The following is a 26,480-nucleotide window of genomic DNA, read 5'->3' on the forward strand; positions in this document are numbered from 1 at the left end:
TAAAAAAGGGGGTTGATGTAAGGGGTTATCATATTTCAGTTTATTCTCACCGAATTTAATACGTTCTTTTGGTTTTACAAATAAAACATTTCTTTCATTTATTTTTCGCTCCTCCTCCGCTGAAATGAGAAATGGGTTGGTCCACTGCGATTGAGCGAAGTCTACCCTCTTCTGTGGAGTATGTTCCTGTTTGTTTGTAGAATGTTGATGCACGATTGCATTATTTGAAATACTTATGGTTTGTTATATCTGTAGATAATGAGTAGAGTATAGTGCAGAAAGGTGACATGAAGGGCTCAGGAGCCAAAGACTTGATAGACCACCATACAGCCACAGGTGAACGAATCAAAAAGTAAGATCAGAAAGAATCACATTACAAACTTAAGAGACTGAAAGGTGTATGTCATTGAGGCCATCACCTGTGTGCACACACCATGCTGTGTGAGAAAGGACAGTTCATTGCCGTGTGGCTATTTGAAGAGAGTCACGGTCATTGTGGTGCACTGAGCAGTGAGGTGCCTATTTTTCACAGAATCACAGAAATGTTTGGCTATAGGCTAAAAGCCTTTTGCCCTCATAATCAGTGTCCATTTATGTGCTTTTGGATCACTTGTTGTGAACAGACCCTTGTTTAAATCTGGCATAGTGTATACTATATTTATCTACAGCTCAGTAAAGATTTAACAATGTGGAAAATACATGGTTCTTAAACTTTTTGTCAATGTGATTTTTGAAGGCGTTTACCGATGGTGCATTGATGGTGTCATAGGAAAGGTTATTCCACAGATTTATGATACGGTTAGTAAAGAACTTGCGGAACTGGTTAGTTACGAAATTAGTTTTGTTTATTTTGAAGTTGTGCCCTTGAGTTTTATCGTAGTTAGCCATAGTAAACAAGGAAGAGGTGGTGCAAGGATCATAAATATTGGGCATGATCTTATATACTTCAATGAGATCACCTCTTAATCTTCTAAACTCTAGGGTAGGCATATTAAAAAGAGCCAGGCGCTCCTCATAACTAAGATCACGAGTACTATTAGTATTACTAGTTATACACTTGGTAAATCTGCGTTGAACTCCTTCAATCATATTTATGTGCTTTTTAAGGTAAGGGCACCATACTGAGTTTCCATATTCAGTAATGGGTCTAACCAGAGCTTTGAACAATGGAATCATAATTCCGGGAGATTTATTAGTTATAGTTCTCACAAGAAGACCAGAAATTTGATTTCCCTTTTTCACTATATTATATATATGTCATTATGTGCCTCAAAGCTTAGTTCTGGATCCATCGTGATCCCTAAATCTTTTTCTGCTGTTATACTATCCATTGTTCGAGTTACCCCCTTTTCCTGTATCGTGTACTGATAATGTGGATTATTCTTTCCAAGGTGCAGAACTTTGCATTTCTCGCTGTTAAATTGCAACAGCCAAGTATTTGTCCATTTAACCAGATTATGTATACACATTTGCAAGTGATCTCTATCTTCTATATTTCGGATGGCAGAGTAAGCCTTGGTGTCGTCTGCAAAAATTTTTACTTTACAATCTACCTCACCAGGCATATCATTTATAAAGTATATGAACAAGGTTGGGCCAAGAACACTACCTTGTGGTACACCACTAGTTACCTTAACCTTTGATGATTTACTACTATTTACACTTACAAACTGTGATCTTCCATTTAGAAAGTCTCTGATCCACAATAGTAGCTTGCCTTTTATCCCATAGCCTCCTAGTTTATTTATGAGTCTGTGATGGGGAACTGTATCGAAAGCTTTCCTTAGCTCAAGGTAGACTGCATCGACTGGTACCTTCTCATCTAGCATGACTAACCAATCTTGTAATGTAACAATTTTTCTCACTGCTGCTGAATCAATGTTTCTTTAACAATAGTTGAAGCTTTCCTGTTTTGGTCTTGGGTATTGGACGTGCTGTAGAATCTGCAGCCCTAAAACATTTTTAACTAGGTGTTGCAGTTTACACAAAAGAAAAATCACTATATATTGATGTGAGTATCTTTAGTACGTGAATTATAATAAATGTTGTGACTTGGTAAGATTTGGCCAAATGTGTACCGTTTATACACCTACAAGACCAAAGTCCAGTAACTAAGTGAATCTGTTTGGTTGCTCCAGCAGAATGCTGCTTAACACACATACAAAAAAAATATTGTCTCTACATAATGAAAATCAAAGAAAAAAACTCCACCGGCTGGGTGTTGACTGGCCAGTCAGCTGACAAACCTGGTATGCCAGTGAAGGGATGTGCAAGAGGGAAAAAGGAAAAATTGTCAGTCCAATCACTGGTGAAAACACTTGCAAAATTGTCCGTTTCCTCAGTGGTTTCGTCGTCTGTGTCTGTCTCATCTGCTGGCACATGTGCCTCACTTTCCTCTCCATTGTCAACACTCTCTTCACCGGCCAAATCTATGTCTAGTTCATCGGGATCTGGTTCAAATTCACTGTCCGAAGAATCAACATTATCTCCTTCGACATCAGAGCCTTCAGTTTGGATCATTTCCAAAGCATCTTCGACGCTGAGTAACATTTCACCTCTCCGACCGTGTCGCACACTTCGCCGTGACGCCATCTTGTCAAACAACTTACAAAGCTGACAGGGGGCACGCTTTCTTATCAACTGCGGTTGAGCTTATCGCGACACACACGTAGCGTGTGTGAATGAAAAGCTGACCAGAGGTGACGTAAGATATCACATCTGCTTTTGATTTTCCATTCCGATGCGTCACTCCGACAGCACGACTTTTTAAAATCCAAGTCCGCATATGCGGACATTGGCATCCAACGCTTTCTCTGACGATGTCCGCATATGCGGACAATGGCAGCGAGTGAGTTAAACTACAAGTATGCATCCAGTAGCAATCTGCAGAATTAATAATATCCAGCATTAACGATTAAAAGTGGGCTGGCTCAGTAGGAAATGGAATTCATGCGGTAAATTGGGAATTACCATGGTGTATTAACAGCGTGTGTGTTAACAAAACAACAACAACAACAACAACAAAATCACAGCATGCAGAATGCTAGTTTAAAGAAATGTGGAAGGAGGAGCGTTTTTCTTGGCTGGTGCAATGACATGCATTGTCTGCAGAGATCTGACACAATGAATTGGGAAATTGAGGACAACATGACATAGCTCATAAGCTTGAATATTTTTTGATTTGTAATATGTTAATTGAATATCATTCATTCTTTTCTTTTGTCTGCTTGTTTGTTTATTTTTCTGATTTATGGGGCATGTGTGTGTAGTTATTTTTCTGTGTGTGCTTGTGTTTGCACACATGTAAGGTGTCAGTTTATGTGAGTATGTTGTACTTGTATACAGAATTTCATGTTGTCTGCATTGCATAATATGTATACATGTATTCTCATTTTCAGTGGTCATCTTGTATTACACTTGCAGGGCTTTACTGCCAGTGCACTAAATAGGTGCCAGGACAAGCCACCATGGCAGCAGCACAGTCAGAGATCATTGAGGGCTTCTTGTGCCCCATGTGCATGAAAGATTTTGGAACAGTCACCCAGCTGCAACATCACTTCGAAGATGCCCACAATGCTGAAGATAAAGCTGTGTTCCAACAACTCAAAGGTGTGTCCATTGATTTGAATCTGTTTTTAATTTCCTTGACGAAACAAAGTAGCTCTAGTGATCCTCTGTGTGAATGTGTGTGTGTGTGTGTTGTCTTGCTTTGTGTATGTGTGTGCGTGCGCGTGCGCGCACATGCGCATGTGTGGCAGTCTTTGTATATTTGTTTTGATATGGTTTTGATCGGAACCTTGCTTTTTTTCCGTTTCATTTGCCACATGAACAAAAAATAATGTTCACACACACAAAAAAATGTTTTTATAAGAGGTTCTTACTAATTTCAGATCTCTGACACTGTTTGGAAGAAATCTTGTCCATGACCTATAACATTGATGAAGCTCTTGGTGATCACACTAACAGTGTACAAACTAATGTTCCAAAATAGAAAAAAAAAAATTCTATTTTGGAAAATATAGTTTTTGTTTTTGTTAATAAACAAGATAAAAAAAAAAATTTAAAAAAAAAAAGGTTAGGATATAGTTTATGAAATAAGACTATGATTATGATGATAGTAATATTCTGATTGGAATTATTTAAACATTAATTTGATACTTATGTTTGCTGTGAGCAGGCATCATCTTTTTTTGATTTTTATAGATTTAGAACAGCGTTACTAGGAGAGGGAAAACATAAACATTATTATACACATGTTTTGTATTTCTTCATGATAAATAAGTTTTCTGTGTATGAGATACATACATTAAAAAAAACAACAAAAAACCCCCCAACCCAAGAACAGAAAAACGTAGTGATGATTATATCAAATGTTTTCTTTCCTGCAGGCTTTTTCGACAAAGCAAAGAAGAAGATTATGGGCGACAAGGAGACTAATCCTTTCATTGAACAAGGCAGTAGCAGTGGAGGAGATGGAAGCTACGCTGCCGGCATCTCTGGCTATGACCCCACCTGGTGGGAGCCTCAGGATCTAGGTCAGTGACATGTGTAGGAGGATAGTATTTATAAGCATAGGAATAGTTTCTTAGAACACTGCAATTTTAGATTGAAAAAAACACACACAAAAAACATGCCACTTGCAAAAGTTTACATGATTATATATTTTTCAAGTTACCATTCATATTGTCCCTATTTTGTGTGTGTGTATGTGTGTGGTTTGTTTGTTAGTGTGCGCCTGCACGTGCACACACACACACACACACAAATAGGCGTATGCACGCAAACACACGCAAGCACACACAAGCACTCGTGCACACACTCGCGCATGCGCACACATAACACACGCACACACACACTCACACATGAGTACACATAACACACATGCACACACACAACACACATGCACACACACACACACACACAGAGTCAACACAACACATGCACACACACATGTGTGCCGTGCACACACAGACACACACACACACACACGCGCGCACGCACACACACACGCGCGCACACACACATGCACACACACACACACATGCACACACACAAGAGGATTGTTTTTGAATGTGAAGTTTGATATTCAGATAACACATCAATGATGATGGCGACTATGGTGGAGATTGATGTGTCACAGGGGCCACTCGCAGCCACTTAGACTTGTTTAAGGCGATCCGTGGGGCCCGTGTGGATCACTTTGTTGTGGAAACAAACAAGCTGCTGATTCGTCTGGACAAACTGATGGCACCTGATGCTCCCACGGAACCGAAGAGGCGAAAAGGTACGTCTTCTGTAGCTGCTTCTTCTTCTTTTGCGTTCGTGGGCTGCAACTCCCACGTTCACTCGTATGCATGTGTATGACCGTTTTTACCCCACCATGTAGGCAACCATACTCCATTTTCGGGGGTGTGCATGCTGGGTATCTTCTTGTTTCCATAACCCACCGAACGCTGACATGGATTACAGGATCTTTAACGTGCGTATTTGATCTTCTGCTTGCATATACACATGAAGGGGGTTCAGGCACTAGCAGGTCTGCACATATGTTGACCTGGGAGATAGTAAAAATCTCCACCCTTCACCCACCAGGCGCCGTCACCGTGATTCAAACCCGGGACCCTCAGATTGACAGTCCAACGCTTTAACCACTCAGCTATTGCGCCCGTCCTTCTGTAGCAAGTTGATGGGAACACTTAAAGGTACGTCTTCCGTTGTCACATTGAAATTGATGAAAAACACATACCATAATTTTCGGCCAGTATGATTCTACTTTTTTTTTTTTTATGCTGAAATCTGACCCCTGCATCTTATCGGCTGTTTGCACCTTTTCTGTGTCTGAAAACTAAATCTGACTGCCACATGGGTCCACCTGACACAACAAACTGGATAAGGACAACATCGTTGATCACAGTAAACATTCATGATTGTGTTGAACGGCAACACTTCAGTCTTACCACTGTTTGATTGGACATGGCTCTTGTTCACCATCAAATCAAACTGAATCCAAATCGCAAACTACACAAAGTTTCAACTGAACATAATCGCACTTCGCCCTTAGGCCATGAAAAGAGGCTAGTGTCTGATTTGGGGATAAATTCATGGTGCAAAAGTAGATAAATCAGAAGTGAACTGATTGATTTTCGAAAACAGGGCCTGAAAAGCAGGGCCTTCCAGACTGGATTCTGATTGAACAAGTTAATGAAATGGGACTTTACAACAGTGTGCATTTGAGTAAAGGCTTAAAAATTGTATTTAAAAAAAAAAAAATAAAATAAAGTCGAAGAAAAGAGAGCAACAGACAACAGAGCAGATAAACGCAGTCACAGAACCCAGTCAACAAGCAGACAAAACCAAGTCGGTATCCAATCCAGTTTTCCGAAGATGACGTCACTACTCAGAAAACAACATCCACTGTTAGCAGACACTAAATGGAAGACTTTCACTAGATGTGGCTTAATGGATGTGTGTGACTTTTTCTGTTGAATTCAAGGGGTGTACCTAATGCGCTGCAGCGCCTTTTTGGCCAAGAATTAGGTACATGTCAATGCTGAGCCGCTGTGGGAGTGTTGATTTAGTCTGAACTTTATGACGGCATGTCCATTAATGCTGTGATGACTTGTGTAATCCAGCATTTTCTGTCCGTTACTTTGGAGCGCATAGCTTTAGAGATGAGGGAGACAGTTCTGTCTACATTCTCAGTTTTGAAAATGGAGCTGTTGAGAAAGAGTGTGTGCGTGTTTGCAGGCACATATGTGTGTGTTTGTGTGTGTGTGTGTGTGTGTGTGTGATTTGCAAAAGCTTTGTTGCTTTCAGCTGTCAGAAAATACTGCTTGATGTTTTCAGTGCAGTTTGTGCATCTGTGTGATTCAATGGTGTTTGATTATGCTAATGATGGACGATTTTTAGCATGGTATATCAATGGAAACATATGTTTTAGTTTCTAAAAGAAATCTGTTACTGAATCAACTCTTGTCATTTGATTATCACGGAGATTGTATGTGACATGTACATGTAAGGGGGAAACTATTTTCTGAACTTCCTATGAATGCAGTGTCTGAAAATTCATTTGAAATTAAAGCAAAGTGATGATTTAATGCAACTCAACCTGTAGTGTTGACAATATTAATGTGTGTGTGTGTGTGTGTGTGTGTAAACATGAACATAAATGCTTGTTTGTATGTGTGTGTATGTACATTTATTTCCGATTGATGTAAAGTGATGTTTTAATGCAACTCAACCTGTAGTCTTGACTATATTTGTGTGTGTGTGTGTGTCACTGTGTGCCAGTAAAAACATGAACATAAATGCATGTTTGTGTGTGTGTGTGTGTGTGTGTGTGTGTGTGTATCATTGTATGTGCATTTAATTCCTATATTTGTGTGTGTGTGTGTGTGTGCCTGTAAAAACATGAACATAAGTGCATGTTTGTGTGTGTGTGAGTATATCATTGTATGATATTTATGTGTGTGTGCATGTAAAAACATTAACATAAATACATGCATGCATGTGTGTGTATGTGTTTGTGTGTACATTTGTCTCTGATTGACACTAAGTTATGATTTAATGCAACTGAACCTGTAGTGTTGACTATATTTGTGTTTGTGTGTGTGTGCCTGTAAAAACATGAAAATAAATGCATGCATGCGTGTGTCTGTATTTGTATTTGTATTTCTTTTTATCACAACAGATTTCTCTGTATGAAATTCGGGCTGCTCTCCCCAGGGAGAGCGCGTCGCCATACTACAGCGCCACCCCCTTTTTTTTTTGTATTTTTTCCTGTGTGCAGTTTTATTTGTTTTCCTATCGAAGTGGATTTTTCTACAGAATTTTGCCAGGAACAACCCTTTTGTTGCCGTGGGTTCTTTTACGTGTGCTAAGTGCATGCTGCACACGGGACCTCGGTTTATCTGAATGACTAGCAAATCCAGACCACCACTCAGGGTCTAGTGGAGGGGGAGAAAAATTTCGGGGGCTGAGCCGTGATTCGAACCAGTGCGCTCAGATTCTCTCGCTTCCTAGACGGACGTGTTACCTCTAGGCCATCACTCCAGTGATGTGTGTGTGTGTGTGTGTGTACATTTATCTCTAGTGATTGACACTAATGTTGTTGTTTTTTTCTGTCCAGCATTTGAGATGTCGGTGGTGCGATGGATTCCGGACAAGGAGGTTCCAGCGTGCTTCACCTGCCTGAAGGCCTTTGGCATTTTGCTGCGGCGCCACCACTGCCGACTGTGTGGTGGCATCATGTGTGACAAATGCTCTCAGTTCCTCACCCACTCCTTTGCTCGTAAGTTTTGTGTAATTATGTAGTATACTTATCTTCTTTTTCTTTGGGAAAAAAAAAGAAAAAAAAAGTGTGTGGTGAGGTGGGTTCAGTTTTGGGTCTTTTATATTCTTTTATTTGGAGACTGAGAGGCTTGCAAATCATACTGTTTTTTTTGTTTTTTTTATTTTATTTTATTTTTTATCAAGAGGTGTGTCTTATTCTATCACAGGCCAGGAAATAATGGGGAGGGGGGGGGGGGGAGCTGTAAAGTGACAGTATTGTTCGTTCATTCTTGGGCATATTTTTACAATGACAATTCTCATAGCTGTAAAGTGACAATATTGTTTTGTCATTCTTCAGGGTATTTTGTCGTGACAGTTCTCATAGCTATAAAGTGACAGTAATGCTCATTCATTCCTCAGCATATTTTGCAGTGACAGTTCTCATAGCTATAAAATGACAATAATGTTTGTTTATTCTTAAGCGTATTTTGCAGTGACAGATAGCTATAAAGTGACCACATTGTTTGTTCATTCTTCAGCGTATTTTACAGAGACAGTTCTCTTAGCTATAAAGTATAAAGTGACAATACTTTTCATTTTTCAGCATATTTTGCAGAGACAGTTCTCATAGCTATAAAGTGACAATATTTTTCATTCTTCAGCATATTTTGCAGTGACAGTTCTCATAGTTATAATGTGACAATATTTTTCATTCTTCAGCATATTTTGCAGTGACAGTTCTCATAGCTATAAACTGACAATATTTTTCATTCTTCAGCATATTTATGCAGTGACAGTTCTCATAGCTATAAACTGACAATATTTTTCATTCTTCAGCATATTTTGCAGTGACAGTTCTCATAGCTATAAAGTGACAATATTTTTCATTCTTCAGTGTATTTATGCAGTGACAGTTCTCGTAGTTATAATGTGACAATATTTTTCATTCTTCAGCATATTTTGCAGTGACAGTTCTCATAGCTGTAAAGTGACAATATTTTTCATTCTTCAGTGTATTTATGCAGTGACAGTTCTCATAGCTATAAACTGACAACATTTTTCATTCTTCAGTGTATTTATGCAGTGACAGTTCTCGTAGTTATAATGTGACCATATTTTTCATTCTTCAGCATATTTTGCAGTGACAGTTCTCATAGTTATAAAGTGACAATATTTTTTTTCATTTTTCAGCGTATTTATGCAAAGACAATTCTCATAGCTGTAAAGTGACCATATTTTTCATTCTTCAGCATATTTTGCAGAGACAGTTCTCATAGCTATAAAGTGACAACCTTGTTCGTTCATTCTTCAGCGTATTTTGCAGAGACAGTTCTCATTCACTCATTCTTCAGCTGAACCCCCACCCCCCAACCCCTCTCACCCTTTTTCAGAGAAGCTGATCAGCCCGGCCCTTAGTTTTGAGGGCCAGTCTGTCTTGTCCTATTACAGGCCAGGAAATGATGGGGGAAAAAAAAACAAAGATAGCTATAAAGTGACAATATTGTTGGTTCATTTTTCAGCGTTATTTCTGCAGCGACAGTTCTCATGCATTCACTCACTCACTCACTCGCTCACTCTTCAGTTACACCCCTCCCCCCCCCCTACGCCCTACCCCCACCCTCCCCCTGTTTCAGAGAAGCTGATCAACCCGGCCTTCAGCTTTGAGGGCCAGGGCTTCCTGAAGCGCAGCAACAGCAACACCAGCCTGAACTCGCTGATGGGCCTGGACGGGGAGCAGCACATGAGGGTGTGCTCCATGTGCCGACAGCTGCTGGAGCGGCGGGACAGCATGGCGGAGCTGCGCAACACCAAGCCGCCCATCGTGCAGCTGTACGAGGTCAGGGGGCCTGGGGACAGGGCTGGGGAGGGGGGGGGGAAGGAAGGAGGGGTGGTAGGGGGGGTGTGGGGTGGGGGTAGTGGGGCTTCTGAGGCTGCAGTGTGGTATAGTTTGCAGGTTTTGGGGTTGGTTTTAGGCTGTATTGTGATGTGCCAATGTAGAGAACCATGGCTGGTTTTGTGTGTGTGTGTGTGTGGAAGGAGGGGGGAAGGGCATATGTTATGTGTGCGTTACGTTGGGGGAATTATGTGTTTCTGTTTGTTATCACAAGGATGTGAGAGTAAATGGCGCACAAATTAAGACACTGTTGCTAGTTGTTAGCGGTTCTCTTGTCAGTTAAATCGTCATTCCTTTTACCTTGTATCGTTACTTTTTAAACTAAGCATCTGGTCAAATTGAATGAGATGATAAACTGAGGTCCCGTGTGCAACACGTACTTAGCAAACTGAAAAAGAAGCAAAGTGTTGTGCTTGGGCGAAATACTGTAGAAGAAATCCACTCAAGATAGGTACACAAATATAAATTATATAAATAGTACGTAGCTACTTTTGTTTTCTCGGCATAGGCGGGTAGTAGTTTGCACAGGACAGGAATCAGACCCCCTGCCGGAGTCTGCAATAGTGGGTCACAGTAAGTATGTTACTTAAACGTAATTTTAGGAAGAAAGTTTCCTGTTATATTCATGCTTCCAAGGCCTGACAAGTGCATTGGGCCATGCTGCTGTCGGAAGTCTGCCATGCAGATGTGATGTAGCATATATAGATTTTTTCTGAAACTGAAACTGATTAACTGGTCATAAAATTTGGTACTTTGTAGCATTGAGTCGTCCACTTATGGATAAAGATAATTGAGACTGATGTCAGTCATAATCACCATGTTGGCCTCTGCACTTAAAAATGCACTTAAAACCAAGTTTAGACTGTCTTTGTCCCTTGTTCTGTTTGAAAAAATGTTTCAAAATATCCTAATGATGTTGGGTTTATTCTTTTTGAACTACTAACATTTCTTGATTTTTTTTTTCTCCAGAAAATGAAGATGTGTATAGAAGAAGCAGAAAGCATATTACCTCAGTATTTGCCAATGGTGGACTCACTGAGGTAAGTTTGTTTTAGAGGATGAATGTGTATGTTATGTTTTCAAGGTTTGTCTGTTTAGATTACTGAAAGTGTACTACTGATTGGAGTTCCAATATACACAAACACAAAAACACTTTGTCGTTCCAAAAAATGAAAAAAAGAAAAAAAAGAAAAAAGGTTAAACATTGCTGTGAATACCGCTTATGTAGTCCAGGCCAGGATCAGAGTTTGAAATGATATGAACAGCAAATTTATTATACGTTTTTTTTTTCAGTGAACATTGAGATTCATATGATAGAATTTCAGAATTCCGTTGGATGTACATAGGCTTAGAGGGGATGAAGCCGTGCATCATTTGGAATGACGATATATTGTCTTGTACCTCGTTTATTAGTGAAGCTGAGCTTTCTTCCAAATCAACTGTTTCACTGCCAAGTTTTCTGTGTGAAAAAAACATCCCAGCGCCATATATTTTAGAAATGATACTCTCAGTAGGCTTCGGTTCATGTCAGAATGGGTTCATGTCAGAACAACACAATGGACCAGTTCACTTCAAACTTGGTCAGGGGGCAAAGGTTAGTAATTGTTCTATTGGTGAGACGGGCGCAATAGCCGAATGGTTAAAGCATTGGACTTTCAATCTGAGGGTCCCGGGTTCGAATCACGGTGACGGCGCCTGGTGGGTAAAGGGTGGAGATTTTTACGATCTCCCAGGTCAACATGTGTGCAGACCTGCTAGTGCCTGAACCCCCTTCGTGTGTATATGCAAGCAGAAGATCAAATACGCACGTTAAAGATCCAGTAATCCATGTCAGCGTTCGGTGGGTTATGGAAACAAGAACATACCCAGCATGCACACCCCCGAAAACGGAGTATGGCTGCCTACATGGCGGGGTAAAAACGGTCATACACATAAAAGCCCACTCGTGTGCATACGAGGGAACGCAGAAGAAGAAGAAGAAGTTCTATTGGAGGAACCTGGCTGCTGCAGTCAAGCTTTGTTACAGCGTGAAAAACGGTCTTATCGACATGAGACCTCAACGTCGACAAAAGTCGCCTGTGATGGTGCAGTTTTTAGTCTACAAAAGTCAGCTGTGGTGGTGAAAGAGTTAAAATCATTATCATTTACAGTGATTGATGCTGTCATTGCTTGCTTTGAACTGGCTGTAAAAACTTGGAACAGAGTTGATGGCTGGTGAATGGTATTACCATAGATTGTACAGGAGGTCACTGTGATTTTAAAGCAATTGTCGTCGTAGGGTAGGTATGTGATTGGTTTCCTTTTTTGTTACTTTGTGCCTAAAAAAGAATTGTTTGTGCTTTTTAGAAATACTTTGTGCCTAAAAAAGAATTGTTTGTGCTTTTTAGAAATATTTTGTTGTGTTTTATTAACATATACCACGACATTTTTTCTTTGCTCTGTTAAAAACTTGACATGTGGGATTTAAAAAAAAAAATAAAATTGGCAGTCGTGTCATGCTTTCTTTTCTGATATAGGTGTTGAAACATTTTTTGTGTGGGGGTGTTTGTGTGCAGTCAAGGAGAAACGGTTCACAGCTACCGTGACGCCATGATACTACGCACAAAACTAGTCAAGTTATATGAAGCGGTTGACTCGCTCAGGTATGGGGTCTATATTTGTGTGTGTGTGTGTGTGTGTGTTGTGAGAGAGACTCAACAATCAAGATGGCTTATTGATACACAGGTTAAGGCCCATTATGAAGGGGTATGTAAACATAATAAAATGAAAACATAACATCAGTCCCGTATGTAGGCTAGCCTGCATTATTGTGATGTAGGTGTGTGACAGAGAGAGAGAGAGAGAGAGGTGCGTTTCAGTGACATTTAAAAGCCTTTATTCAATGGATTTGAAAATATAACATCAGTCCACAATGTAGGCCAGACTGTGTTATCGTGAATTAGTTTGTGTGTGTGTGTGTGTGTGTGTGTCAGAGAGAGAGATGCGATTCAATGACATTTATGAGCCTTTATTTGTTCTTGTTTATGTTTGTGTGTGTGTCAGTGTGTGAATCTAATCAGTGATGTTAATAAAGGTATTTTACGGATGCTCATCCCTCTCTATCCATCTACAGAAATGTGGTTATGTCTACAGGTCTGATCTGATTTAGGATTTGTCGATGATTCATCTTTGTGTTTTGGTGTGGCACACCTATATACATATATGTACTTTTATATATATATATATATATATACTCCATGGGGAAGGTGCTTTCTCTTTCATTTGTCCTTGTTCAAATCAGCTCTCAGAAACTCACCTTTTTGACAGTTGTTATTAGTCTGCAATTGTTGGTGGGTGGAGAGAGGGATGGGGCTGTATCAGTATGAATGCCTGGTGTGCGTGGGTGTGTGTGTGTGTGTGTGTGTTTGACCTGTTTATTTTGTGATGCGCATAGGCAAATGAATGTTATGAAACGTATCTGCATCAGTGTATGTATCGTGTAGTTGTATTTGTAGACGCTCTGAGCTCTCCGGAGACAGGGTGTCCAAATATTCATTATTATTATTATTATTATTCAATATTATTATTATCATTATTATCATATATATTTGTCACAGCAAACGAATACTGCAGTTTGGACTGAATGCGGACCCGCCCCCCAACCCCAAGCAGATCTACCTGCAGAAGGCCCTGAGGATCTACGCCAGCAACTTCATGCAGGAGAACCTGATGGGGCTGCAGAACCTGCCCACAGAGGAGGAGGTCAAGCGGCTGCAGGAGATCCGCAAGGTGGAGATACAGCGCAAAATTGCTGCTGAGAGACAGGTATGTGTTGGAATCGTGATGGAGATGGAGAGGGTGAGGGGAATGATTTCTGCTGTGAAGAGAAAGAAAAGAAGAAAAGAAATCCATTTTCAGCATTCTGTATTCTACGTTTCTCAGTGTCACGCATTAGTAAAAACTAAAAAGCAAATGAAAAACATACGACCTAACATTGATGGTTTCCTGTGGACTGCCGGTTGTCGGACTGTGACTGTGGTTGTGTATGGGGAACTCGGAATGAGCGGCGTGGGGTTAATGCCACTGAAACAGTGAAGATGGTAATGGGGTTGCAAAAAAAACAACAAAAAAACAACAAACAAACAAAAAAAACCCAGAGAAATGTACAAGAAATAAATGTTGATCTGTAGATTTTTGGTACACAGAAATTGACATATATGTCGCTTTTCAGTATATCTTTTTCAGAATTTAACATCAGTGGTAAAAAAATACCTTTTGATGATGGGGGGAAAGGGGTTTTTAACAAGTGCGTTGCACGTGCAGGTTTTCAGGTTTGTGCCTGTGTCCCTTTGTTGACCTGTGTGCAAGCTGAGGGAAGGGCTGAGGTGGTGGTCAAGGTTGTGGGTCCTTGAGGGAACAGAAGATACAGCACCTGTTTGCAGCACGTTTGCAGACTGTGGATGGCTTAAAAATAACAGCCATTAAGTGCCTTTCAAAACTGTCATGTCAGCGACATATGAAATTGAATATATTAAGATTGGCTCAAGTAAAAAAAAACAAAACAAAAAAAAAGCAAAAAAAAAAAAAGAAAACAAAACAAAACCACCTTTACCAGGAAATACACCTGTAATTTGTCACAGAATCGTTTGAATCCAGTTTTTGCACAACCTCTGTGGGCGTGTTTGTTGAGGTCTGTCCTTCTCTTCCTGCTAGAGTGTTTGTTGATGTCTGTATTATTTATTTATTTATCTATTTATTTATTTTATTATTATTTATTTATTCATTTAATTATTATTATTATATATATATATATATATTTTTTTTTGTACGCTTATTGTTGACTTCATAGAGTTTTTGCGCCTTATACATATTATTATTAGTAGTAGTAGTTCTTTTTTATGTATTTATCTGTTATTTATTTACTTTTTTTTTTCTCAAGGCCTGACTAAGCACGTTGGGTTACGCTGCTGGTCAGGCATCTGCTTGGCAGATGTGGTGTAGCTTGTATGGATTCGTCCGAACGCAGTGACGCCTCCTTGAGCTACTGAAACTGAAACTGTACTTCCCTCGCCTTCATTGCAATTTGTTTCCCATTCACCAGGCCGCCATGGAAGCACAAGAAAGGGAGCGACTGCAGCGCGAGAAAGACTTGTCTGCTTTTGCCGTGGCGTCGTCCTCTTCTTCGGAGTCCCCTGCCCGCTCCGAGCACACCGCCACCAAAGCTCAGGGCCACCGGCGCGAAGACTCCACCGCGTCCAACAGCAGCTTGGGTCAGGGGTGGAAGCCCGAGGGAGAGACGGAGCATGCCAGCCGGATAGCAGACCCCATGCTGCAGCAGATGGAGATTATCCGGGGCTACATCCGCCAGGCCAAGCAGGCCCAGAGACTGGACGAGGTTGCCATGTTGGAACAGAACTTGCGGGACCTTCAGCTGGAGTACACGCGTCAGCGGCAGATGAACGATGAATCATGACAGCACAGAAGCTGTGTCTCTGAATCCTTTGTCTGTCCTGTGTGTGATGGTGTTGACTCGTGCAATCTGGTTGGTGCCAAGAACTTGGCCGTGAATTGTGGCCTGAGACAGGGTAGGGTTGTGAGGCAGTAGTGTTTTGGGTTTTATTGTTAAGCCTGAGACTCCCGTTACCCCAGCACAGTTGCAGGAGGGAAGTGGATACTTCTCAGGAAGGAGGAAACTGAATGTTTGGGGGTAAGCAGGATTTTTTCAACACTTTTCTGGGGCTTGTTTGGGGGCATTACGCTGAGAGACAATGGGGGTTGGATTTGGGTGGGTTGAATTATCATTATTGGGAATTGAGTGAGAGAGAGAAAAGAGCAAGACGAGAGATGTTACTAAAGCCAGTAGACAGGAAGCAAGTGAGACTGAGATGCCTCTGATAGTGGGGCATGATTAAGGGAGAGACGAGGGGATACTGGATCATCAGTAGAATGGAGACAGGGGAAGAAGTAAGGGAGACTTGGACATCATGATGGGGAGTGGCAATGAATGTCTGGGCATTGTACTGTAGAAAAGAGGTGGGGTATCATAGAGGGAGCTGGGAAGGGGTTGGGGGGGGATGGTGGAGGAATGGGTTCTGAGCAACATGAGGCAGAGGCAAGACACAGAGGAAGGAGAAAAATATGTTGACTGTGTGTGACAGAACTAGTGACCACTTTCTCACTGTAGCATTTAGGGTTTTGAGGAGAGATATTCCTGGAGAAGGGCAGAGGACTGGCCACTCTGACATACAGAGGGCAAGAGGGAGACAGGGTACTGTGGCATGGGGAGGGCTGGTGTAGAGGATGAGGGACAGGGCAACCTTGGAGAAAGGAATGGAGTATGGGGGTGAGGGGTTTGGGTGGGACTAATCTGGTGAAGGACCAGAATAGGGCATTCTTTCGGTTTGGGTTGGGAGGCAGACTGCAACTTCATTGTTGAGGGGAAGGGGGTGGGGAGGGGAGTGTCATTTCAGTTTTTTCCCCATCTTTTAATGTTTATCCCATTTGCCTTGAATCGGTCAGTGGTGGCGTTTTGCAATAACGTTATTGCTTGTGATGCTCTGTGCTTTCTTCATCAGTGGTATTGCTTTGCTGTATGCTGGACATCGAATGTTATGTTTTAGACATCCCACCTGCTGTTTATTGTTTGCAAATGATGTGTGTGATGTGCAAAGCTTTGTTTGTCCCGTCAAGGCCAAAGTGCAAGCAGACGATCGACGTTGTGTCCTTTATCGCGAAAATCAAAGATTAATAGATTAGTACAGTATTAGTAGTGTTTTTTCATAGCTTTCTTTGTTTCACATCTGTAGACCTATCTTTTTGCTTTGCTTGTGCACAATTTCATTACATGTGTTTCTTGTGGGAAACAACAGTGATGGAGAGTCGGCATTCAAAGCTGAAATTCCAGGGAAAACCAGCAGAAAAGAGTTCACTTTGTGTCAGTTTAGCTGTTGAATGTGGTGGCATGCTTACTGTATAGAGCGCTTAGAGCTGTGATCCGCTGGGTTTGTGTCTTCGTCTTCTTAAAAACCTGTGTGAAAGAATGCAGACTTTTTCCTTCACCTTCAGATTGCAATGAATTTGCTTCTGCAGAAAATATCTTTGGCTTCCCAACATCGTAGCTGTTCAGGCAGAAACCTTTAAGGTTGTGACATAGCTGGTTGGTTCATCCAATTTCTGCAGGGTTGTTCAGACTGGTGTGTGTAGTGATGTTTGTTAGTCAAGTCCTTCAGGTATCAGGGGGGAGGGGGGGGGGGAACTGTGACTGTTGGTCATTTAAGTCTGAGGCCCCATTGCATGGTTTTGGCGCTGTAGTTGAGACAGTTTTTGGATTTGTACAGCACTGGATGGAGGGCTTTGTGTATATTGAGTTGTTATTATACTGTACTTCCATGTAGAAAATTCAGAATCTTGTTGTGTGAATAGTTATGTGATTTTAAATGTGGAAAATGCAGAATCTTTCTGGTTTTACTTTGAAAATGATAATTAATCATCGAGGTTTTTGACAGCACAGCATGGAAATTTCATTTGCTCAGATGAGCATTAGAACAAGTTTTAAACTTAATTTAGCAGAGATCTCTGCTACAACAGATGTCTGAAACATATGTTTTCTGTTAATGTCTGTTTGAATACCAGTGTCACTAAATGATAGATGAAATATTTTGCTAAAAGAAAAAGTTTAATAAAAAAGAGAAGGTGTATCATGTGGCAATGGAATCTGATGAATATATGAATGATGAGAGTAGCCCAAATTTCACAAAATCTGTTATGAAAAAAAACAAACAAAAAAACAAATACAAATCTTACTGTAACTTATTAAAATTTAATTTAATGTCTCTTTGTATCAGTAACATGTATCTTGCATGCAAACCCGTATTTGATAACATATACCTGTTCTCTTATAAAATTTGCATGTACTCACTGCATCCTTGTGTAATGTACAAAAATCACTTGCAAGCTGAAAAAAAATGGGAAGAAAAACGTAACTTGCAAGTCACTGAGTACTTGTGTATCTTAGATGCAAAATAATTTTAAGCATTGTGCACTTGCAGTGTTTTGTTGAATGCAACATATTTTCACTACTGCATGTTTGATACATTAAAGTTGTAAAACTTACAGACCAGTACGCTAGTCACATTGTACAATATGTAATAGACGATAAATACTGGTTTATATCCATCCATGCAACACTACACACTACAAAAATTGTAACTTGCAAGTCACTGAGTACTTGTGTATCTTAGATGCAAAATAATTTTAAGCATTGTGCACTTGCAGTGTTTTGTTGAATGCAACATATTTTCACTACTGCATGTTTGATACATTAAAGTTGTAAAACTTACAGACCAGTACGCTAGTCACATTGTACAATATGTAATAGACGATAAATACTGGTTTATATCCATCCATGCAACACTACACACTACAAAAATTTGTTCCTTTTCAGAATTGTCTGTAAAAATAGGTTTTTCTTTGCCGCTTCTTGTCTTGTCAAACGATTTACAAGTTTTTCAGTGGATGATTCTGTGTGTGATACGTTTTATTCTGGAGCATGATGAAATCTTAACTTATAATTTCCTTTTTATCTGTGATCCGGATTCACGAGACTGCGTGATGAGGGAATTTGAAAGATGAATAGGGGGAGGGGTGTGGGGGGGGAGTAAAGAGGAGTGGGTGTATTTATTTTTAATGTCTAAATTGATCAAGATCGTTCATATTCAAGAATGTGTTTGACACAAAATATGTCTTTGTCAGCAAAGATTTCTTTGTTGTTTTCAAGGGTAGGTCTTGATCAAATGGAAAATGTGAAGACAGCGTTTGTAAGAGCAGACACGTACACAGCTTTGTTTTCACAGTGATAATTGTGTAGTTCAGTTCAAGAATACAAATTGATTTCTTTACAAGGGGGCTGTTTACATGGGATGACTGTACAAATGCAAGTATATAAATGCAGCCATTTTTTTTTTTTTTTTTAGCATTTTTTCCACTATGATGTGCGTTCAATCACCATTCAACCTTCCTTCAGTTAACTGACATTTTAATGTTGTTCCAAAACGTTTTCAAAACTCTGAGACTCCTCGACTCATTCTGGACGATGGGCCTTAATCGAGGCCCTACTGTTTACAACTATTTCAGACAGAGGAGCCCAGTTGGGGCTTTATAATATTTTGAATTTTTGGAGTGGCGTCTAATTTGCATAATGACGTTATGAGCTAAAATATCTTAACTGACCTTTCCACTCTCCACTGTAACCAATAAATGCTGAGTGTGTTGCCAGGCTCATGAGCAGGCGAGACATTTAAGAGCTGCCTGCTTCACATGAAGAGTGCATGTCAGCAATGGCATCTGACCCAGATTCTTCCCAGTCACTAAACTGTCAATGATTTCAGATGGAGTCTGATCGGGGCATTATAATGTTCTGAATTCGAACTGTTTCAGACTTGCTATGCTTTCCTGGATTTATTTTTTAATTCATCAGTGTGTGCAGATTTTGAACAAAGTATGAATACTCCCATCACCACACTGGAAGATAGCATAAGAAGGGAGGCAGTTTTATATTTTTGTCCCCAACGAACTGATTGTATGTGATCAGTTTGGAAAATTTCAGTTCATAACTTTTAACATGTTTTTTGGTGATTTTTGTTGTTGTTTGTTTACTAAGTAACTAACCCATTCAAATGCCTCAGGGCTGTTGGGGGGTGGGAGGTGGGGGGAATCGGGGGAGCAAACTCGCAGAACCGAGTCAAGTCTTCTGGGTACTGGTAGTTTATTAAGATCGTTGGTTATTTTCAATTTAAAAAAATATATATACATGTCGGTATTTAAGGGTGAAAACTCCCCAAAATGTGTAAAAAGAAAAAGAAAAAAAAGAAGTAAATATTAAAAAAAGAAGAAAAAAAAAGAAAAGAAAAAAAAGAAAGACAGGGCAGCAGCAGGGTGAGGTGATGGAGTTAATGAAATTCACTTCACGTTGAAATTGCTTAGATTTCTACAGCATGTCATTGTTTAATTAGGTAACAAGGTTGTGACATCCAGACAACAGTTTGTTTTTTTTAAGACCTTTTTCTTTGTTTTGTTTTTTGACAATTGCTTATAATTCTGATGCCTTGTTTGTTTTCCAAGCTGAAAATAAAATGAACCACATCCTCTGTGTGTGTTTATGTGTGTGTGTGTGAATAAACAAGGGATGTACTTTTGGTGATGTATTTTGGTTTCTTCCACATGTCATTGAACATATACATGTTATTATTTTATCATTCAAACAACTATCATCATCATATGAGTGTAATCTCATAAAAATAGGGTGTCTTCACTCTGTGGTAACCTCATCAACAACACACGAAAAGTCAACACAGAATTATTTAGAAATAAACAGAAATATCAGTCAATCACACAGGAATGTTATAAACCAGTTTTATTTCACCCTCACATTCATGAACATGCAACATGCTCTTGCACACAGCTAACATAACACGCACACACACACACACACACAAATCTTACACAAACTAAACCCGCTTCTGCTATGCCTCCTCCTCCACATCCTTTTTGAATAAATAGTGTTTTCCGCGCTGCTCTTTGGGAGGGGTCACCCACAGGGTACAAGGCACCTGGCCGGGAATCTCGCACATGCATTCACGTGAACATCCTTGTCCGAAGTTGGCAGGGTTGGACATCTTCTTGCGTGCCAGGGCCTCTTCTTGGAGGACAGTGCTGTGGACAAGATAAATTAAAAACGCTGCAGATACTAGAATCAGCAGAAACTTAACTGATCCGACTGAATCTCTCTCAGACAGTGCTGTCGACAAGATAAAAATAATGCAGATACCAGAATCAGCAGAAACTTAACTGATCCGACTGAATCTCTCTCAGACAGTGCTGTCGACAAGATAAAAATGCTGCAGATACCAAAATCAGCAGAAACTTAACTGATCCGACTGAAACTCTTTCTCTCAGACAGTGCTGTTGACAAGATAAAAATACTGCAGATACCAGAATCAGCGGAAACTTAAATGATCCGACTGAAACTCTCTCAGACAGTGCTGTCGACATGATTAAAATACTGCAGATACCAGAATCAGCAGAAACTTAACTGATCCGACTGAAACTCTCTCTTTCTCTCAGACACTGCTGTCGACAAGATAAATTAAAAATATTGCAGATACCAGAATCAGCATAAACTTAACTGATCCGACTGAAACTCTCTCTTTCTCTCAGACAGTGCTGTTGACAAGATAAAAATACTGCAGATACCAGAATCAGCAGAAACTTAACTGATCCGACTGAAACTCACTCTCTCTCAGACAGTGCTGTCGACAAGATAAATTAAAAATGCTGCAGATACCAGAATCAGCAGAAACTTAACTGATCCGACTGAAACTCTCTCTTTCTCTCAGACAGTGCTGTCGACAAGATAAAAATAATGCAGATACCAGAATCAGCAGAAACTTAACTGATCCGACTGAAACTCTCTCTCTCTCAGACAGTGCTGTCGACAAGATAAAAATATTGCAGATACCAGAACCAGCAGAAACTTGACTGATCTGACTGAAACTCTTTCTCTCAGACAGTGCTGTCGACAAGATTAAAATACTGCAGATACCAGAATCAGCGGAAACTTGACTGATCCGACTGAAACTCTCTCTCACTCTATATATATTTATATATGAAGCACTTGTCACAAAAATTGGAACTGATTCTCAAGAAAATCCAAATGCACAACATTACTTCCACTTTCATGGGCTGCAATACCCATGTACATTTAAATGTATGAATGGGCTTAAGTGGATGACTGCTTTTATCCTGCTTAGCCATTCTCCACTTTTGAGGCGTGCATGCTTGGTAAGTATGTGCTTCCGTAAGCCACTGGATGCTCATATGGAGCAACAATGAAAATTGTGTTGTCTCATTCTAAGGACTTACTCCAGCATATTCATACAAACATGCACACACAAACAAGAATCTGGTCTGGAGACACAGGTTTTTGCACACACACACAAACACACTCAAAAGTCAAATACACATTTGCACACCGACACAAGCACACACACGTCATTTCAGACTAGAAGATTCTGAAGGGAAACCAAACTTCTAGTATACATACTCTGATTTACAGAAGACCTGTTTGACATGCTCATATATCGTGTCTTTGGGCTGGCAGTCCAACTGGGAGAGTAATGATTTGCCATTGTCTGAAAGAAAAAAAAAATCCACCTTTATCCAATAGTTTTACATAGATTTTACTTTCTCAGTTACTGGATTTATATATTAACATTACATATGCAATAAAAAGAAGTTTTCCATGATATGAATTATTTCTAATTCTGCTATTACAAGACAATACAACAAAAGGCACAACAGAACAGGTTCTGAAGATGGTTTGTTTAAAAAAACATTTTTTTTAAACATACTGTATGTTACTTCTGGTAAGCCCTTTGCAACTATGCCATACAATAATATAAACCAACACAAACATACGAATACCATAACAGATTATGGATACAACTTTTTTTGTTTGACTTACACTTTCTATGTTAAGCATAAACATGTGCATATAGACTTATTCACACTGCACATGAACATACAGCTCTTCATATTTAGCTCTTTAACTGACATAAATACAGAAGGAAACCATCTACTGATTACGTAAAGTCAAATTCTTTATTTTCAAGGGTAACAGGTAAGAAAAGAATATGCTTTTTTTACATCTAGCCCTCACACTGAGGAGGGATCAAATAGAAGAAAATGTGATGCAGCATGCGAAAACCCTGCTGAAGTCAGAATTTTTCATTTTTGACATTCATGTTCTTTCGGAAAGTTTAAAAATCACAGATCAACATACAAAACACAGAACTAATCTACCTAACATATTTTTTTTTCTATAATTTTTTTTTTTTAGAGTTGGTGTGCCCAAAAAGAACAAGCGGAGAAATCAGCTCCTGTAAAAAACATATATTTGCCTGCTTGTAACTTTAGAACAAGAATTATCTTGAACATGTATGTGGTGTCAAACGATCCAGAATAAAGTAAACTATATTTATAATTTCTGTTTGAAAAAAAGCGAAGGAAATTCAAATTTCCTTTCTGTACTCAAGAGAAGTAATGAATGGCGAGTGGAGGAGTGACATCATGCTACGAGAGAGCAGTCAACAGCGACAGTGAATGTTCAAATGAGAGACAAAGGCCGCATGTGTTTGAACAAAAAAACATTTCCCGTAACGCTGATGTATCTTTTGAACTTTGGCTTTAGATCCCAGATCAAAATAACATTTACTAACTGCAGTCACAATGTGTTTTTGCCACATCATCAGCTGACTTAATTCCAGAAAAGTCTAGTGTCAAATGCACTGAACATTGCAACTCAAGTGACGAATGTGTACAGCAGTCTAAACAGCCCATGCACCTGAACACATTAAAGATATTACAGTTTCTGGCTAAAATACTTACTGACAGCAAAGATAAGACTTCAAAAATGCAAAATTTGTAAAAATCTTGATTTTCATTATTTTGAACCTAATGTTTCTTATGCTAAAATACTTACTGACAGCAAAGATAAGACTTCAAAAATGTAAAATTTGTAAAAAATCTCAATTTTCATTATTTTGAACCTAATGACATTTTTGTGCACAGCTAATAGCTGGCTGCGACTGAAGCTGAGTTTTTGCATGCTGCATCACAAATTCTAAAAAAAAGTAAAAGAAAGATCAAAACACAATGAAAACACACATTTCCACAGTCAATTTCCAATGTCATCCCACTCAGAACACAGCAAAAGAAATGTGTAAATTTTTACTGTAAATGTAATTAATCATTTAATGTGAATGTCACTTGTGACTGGATGTGGAATACGTAAGACATTCTATCACTGCAGCTATCACTCTTACATATGTATTTATCAATATACTTTCAGTAAATGTTTCATTGAGCAAGACCATTCGACCATCTCAAGACGCAGTATGCACATTCACATCAGACAGTGTTCACTTCTTACCCATGTAGACTTTCATGAAGGGTGTGGGGGTTATATTCCTGAAAACCAGGAACTGAACTTCAGGATTCTTGTACTGCAGTTGTGGCCAGTGCCAGAACACAAAGTCACTGTTGAAACAAAATAATGAAAAAAAAAAAAAAAAAAAAATCACTTTGCTAAAGTACATTATGTATCCCTGGCAAAATTCTGATGAAAAATCCACTTTAAGATACATGTGTATGTGTGCACATGATTGAAGCCTGACACTAAACTTAGCTGTGACAGACTAAGCGCATTTAAGACTAAGAGTGCATGTGGTATGCTTAAGATGCAAGAAAAAAATATTTTCTAAGAAGCAAACAAAAAATATTAAAAAAAAACCTCACTAAAAATACCACTTTAAAACAGTGTAACGTCACTTACATCACAAAGGTTCACCTCTCACACTTCATCCTCACCAATACACTCACACACGCATGCACATTTTGGATACAAAAAAACAGATTTATAAATGAACAAAAAATTGAAATGACTTCATACTAAGCCCCTTTGCTGGGTTTGTGCCCTGTGTTATAGTTGATGGTCATGATGCGAACACTGTCCTTCAGGACCAGCTTTCCTGATTCCAGGTAGCGCAGTGTGTAGCGCACTGGTGACCGCCCTTTCATGAACGGCATGGTGACTGTTGGATGAGGGGAGGACGCTCTATTACTTTCCCTGTTCTGGAAACACACACACACACACACACATATATATACACACGATCACTGAGATACACAGAGAGAGTGAGAGTGAAAAAGAGTGATGTGTACATAGACAAATGAAGGAATATTTAGAACATGATAACTTTACTTAGTAGAAGATGCCATGTAAGGTCAGAAAGATGACATAAAAATAGCATTACGTCACCTGTTATAAGTGTAGTCTATGACCAAGCTGCCGGGTGGCTGCGAAAATTGAGATTTTATTTTTTTGTTTAACAAAAATAGGTGTTGGTTTTCAACTTTGTTTTATTTATTTTATAATATATATATATATACACACACATGTACAATTATAAACAACAACAATATTATGTTTTGCATGAAGTTATAACTAGTTTCTTTTTTCTTTCTTTCTTTTTTTTAATGAACAGCAAAGACACAGCTGCGGGAAAGCGAAAATGGAAAGCAGTAAATTAAGTTACTTATTATTATTAACTGGTTTAAATAAGATGCAACTCTGGATACACAATCTTCAGTTTTGCATCATCATCTGTACACACAAAATTTGTAACTGTCTTTACACATAAACTTAAGCCACTTCTCGATACAATTTGATTTATAAACATTATATAATATAATGAATTTGACAATACTTCTTATATATCATACCTCGGTGAATGAAAAAAATATAAAAGCTTTGGAAGTCACACACCTAGATGACTTGCAACGATCTATCGATCTTCTTCTTCTTCTTCATTGTTGAGGGCCCGCAATCAAAACTTGATTATTCTGGTTTGGTGTTCGCACACGCGCGCACGCATACACGCTCTGAAAGAGAGAGAGAGAGAGAGAGAGAACACCAAAATCACCTTTCAAGAGCAAATCCAGTCGGCTGAGTCTCACTTTCGAACAAGCATGTCAAATGCGCATCGATTTACGGCAGTCGCCAATTCGTATCCTATTAAAAGAAAAACAAGTTATCAAAAATCAAATCGATCAAAAATGTCGAATATGTCACACGAATTTTCATCATTTGCATTACTTTAAGTATTCAGAATGTTGCAAAATAAGTTTCGATTTCAACCCGGCTTTTAATGCGCAGTTTCAGGGCATATTCGCCCAACAAATTTACAGTACAAAGTCGTAAGAACTCAGAGAGGAGTGCACTGGGGACGAAACTGCAGTCGTATCAGAGAATTCAAAATTAGCCCCAAGTTGCTGTCTCTGAAGTTTTATATCCTTCTCATGCGTTCCCGTTTCTCCCTGCTTGGTGGGATTTACTGTGCGCGCGTGAATGTGTCAACTGTGTGTCAGTGTGCCGGTGGTGGTGGTGGTGGTCACGAGTAGTAGTAGTAGTAGTAGTAGTAGTCAGCAGTGATAGTCTCCTCGGTTTTATGTCTTTCGATCCATTCTAAATCAGTGATACTAGATGGAGACTGAACACGGGAAAGGTAGGTCAACATCAGTCTCAGGAGCGGTTGCGGCGACTGCAGCCGCCAGAGGACACCCTGTTATGCTGGGTTGGGTGGCCTGCAGTTGTTGAGTTGGTGAGTTGGGATCAACACCGTGACTGCAACTCAGTGATGATCGCTAACACCTCTCAACGGGGCGTTTGTCGGTCGAGTCGAGTGGTTTAGGCGGCCAGCCAGCCGCGAGTGAACTATTA

At 39.6% G+C, this 26,480-nt stretch overlaps 2 protein-coding genes across 4 annotated transcripts; one reads left to right on the forward strand and one right to left on the reverse strand.

The window, feature by feature from the left end:
- Nucleotides 1-100: 100 nt before the first annotated feature.
- On the forward strand, nt 101-20,289 carry LOC143284837 (rabenosyn-5-like). The gene is made up of 10 exons (XM_076591901.1): nt 101-178; nt 3,424-3,609; nt 4,389-4,535; nt 5,141-5,284; nt 8,129-8,290; nt 9,906-10,108; nt 11,135-11,205; nt 12,721-12,807; nt 13,762-13,969; nt 15,246-20,289. The coding sequence occupies exons 2-10, from the start codon at nt 3,468-3,470 to the stop codon at nt 15,615-15,617; spliced, it is 1,536 nt and encodes a 511-aa protein (XP_076448016.1). The 5' UTR covers nt 101-178; nt 3,424-3,467; the 3' UTR covers nt 15,618-20,289.
- Nucleotides 19,927-25,841, reverse strand: LOC143284838 (small ribosomal subunit protein mS25-like). 3 transcript variants are annotated; one of them, XM_076591902.1, is made up of 5 exons: nt 25,684-25,841; nt 24,651-24,832; nt 24,132-24,238; nt 22,245-22,332; nt 19,927-20,854 (listed from the first exon to the last, which is right to left on the reverse strand). In XM_076591902.1, the coding sequence occupies exons 2-5, from the start codon at nt 24,785-24,787 to the stop codon at nt 20,665-20,667; spliced, it is 522 nt and encodes a 173-aa protein (XP_076448017.1). In that variant the 5' UTR covers nt 24,788-24,832; nt 25,684-25,841; the 3' UTR covers nt 19,927-20,664. The 3 variants fall into 3 exon arrangements, with proteins under 3 accessions (XP_076448017.1, XP_076448019.1, XP_076448018.1); XM_076591904.1 differs by lacking the exon at nt 25,684-25,841 and adding an exon at nt 25,527-25,651; XM_076591903.1 differs by lacking the exon at nt 25,684-25,841 and adding an exon at nt 25,484-25,623.
- Between the last annotated feature and the right edge of the window lie 639 nt (nt 25,842-26,480).

The sequence above is a fragment of the Babylonia areolata genome, chromosome 8 (assembly GCF_041734735.1).
Source record: "Babylonia areolata isolate BAREFJ2019XMU chromosome 8, ASM4173473v1, whole genome shotgun sequence".
NCBI lineage: Eukaryota > Metazoa > Mollusca > Gastropoda > Neogastropoda > Buccinidae > Babylonia > Babylonia areolata.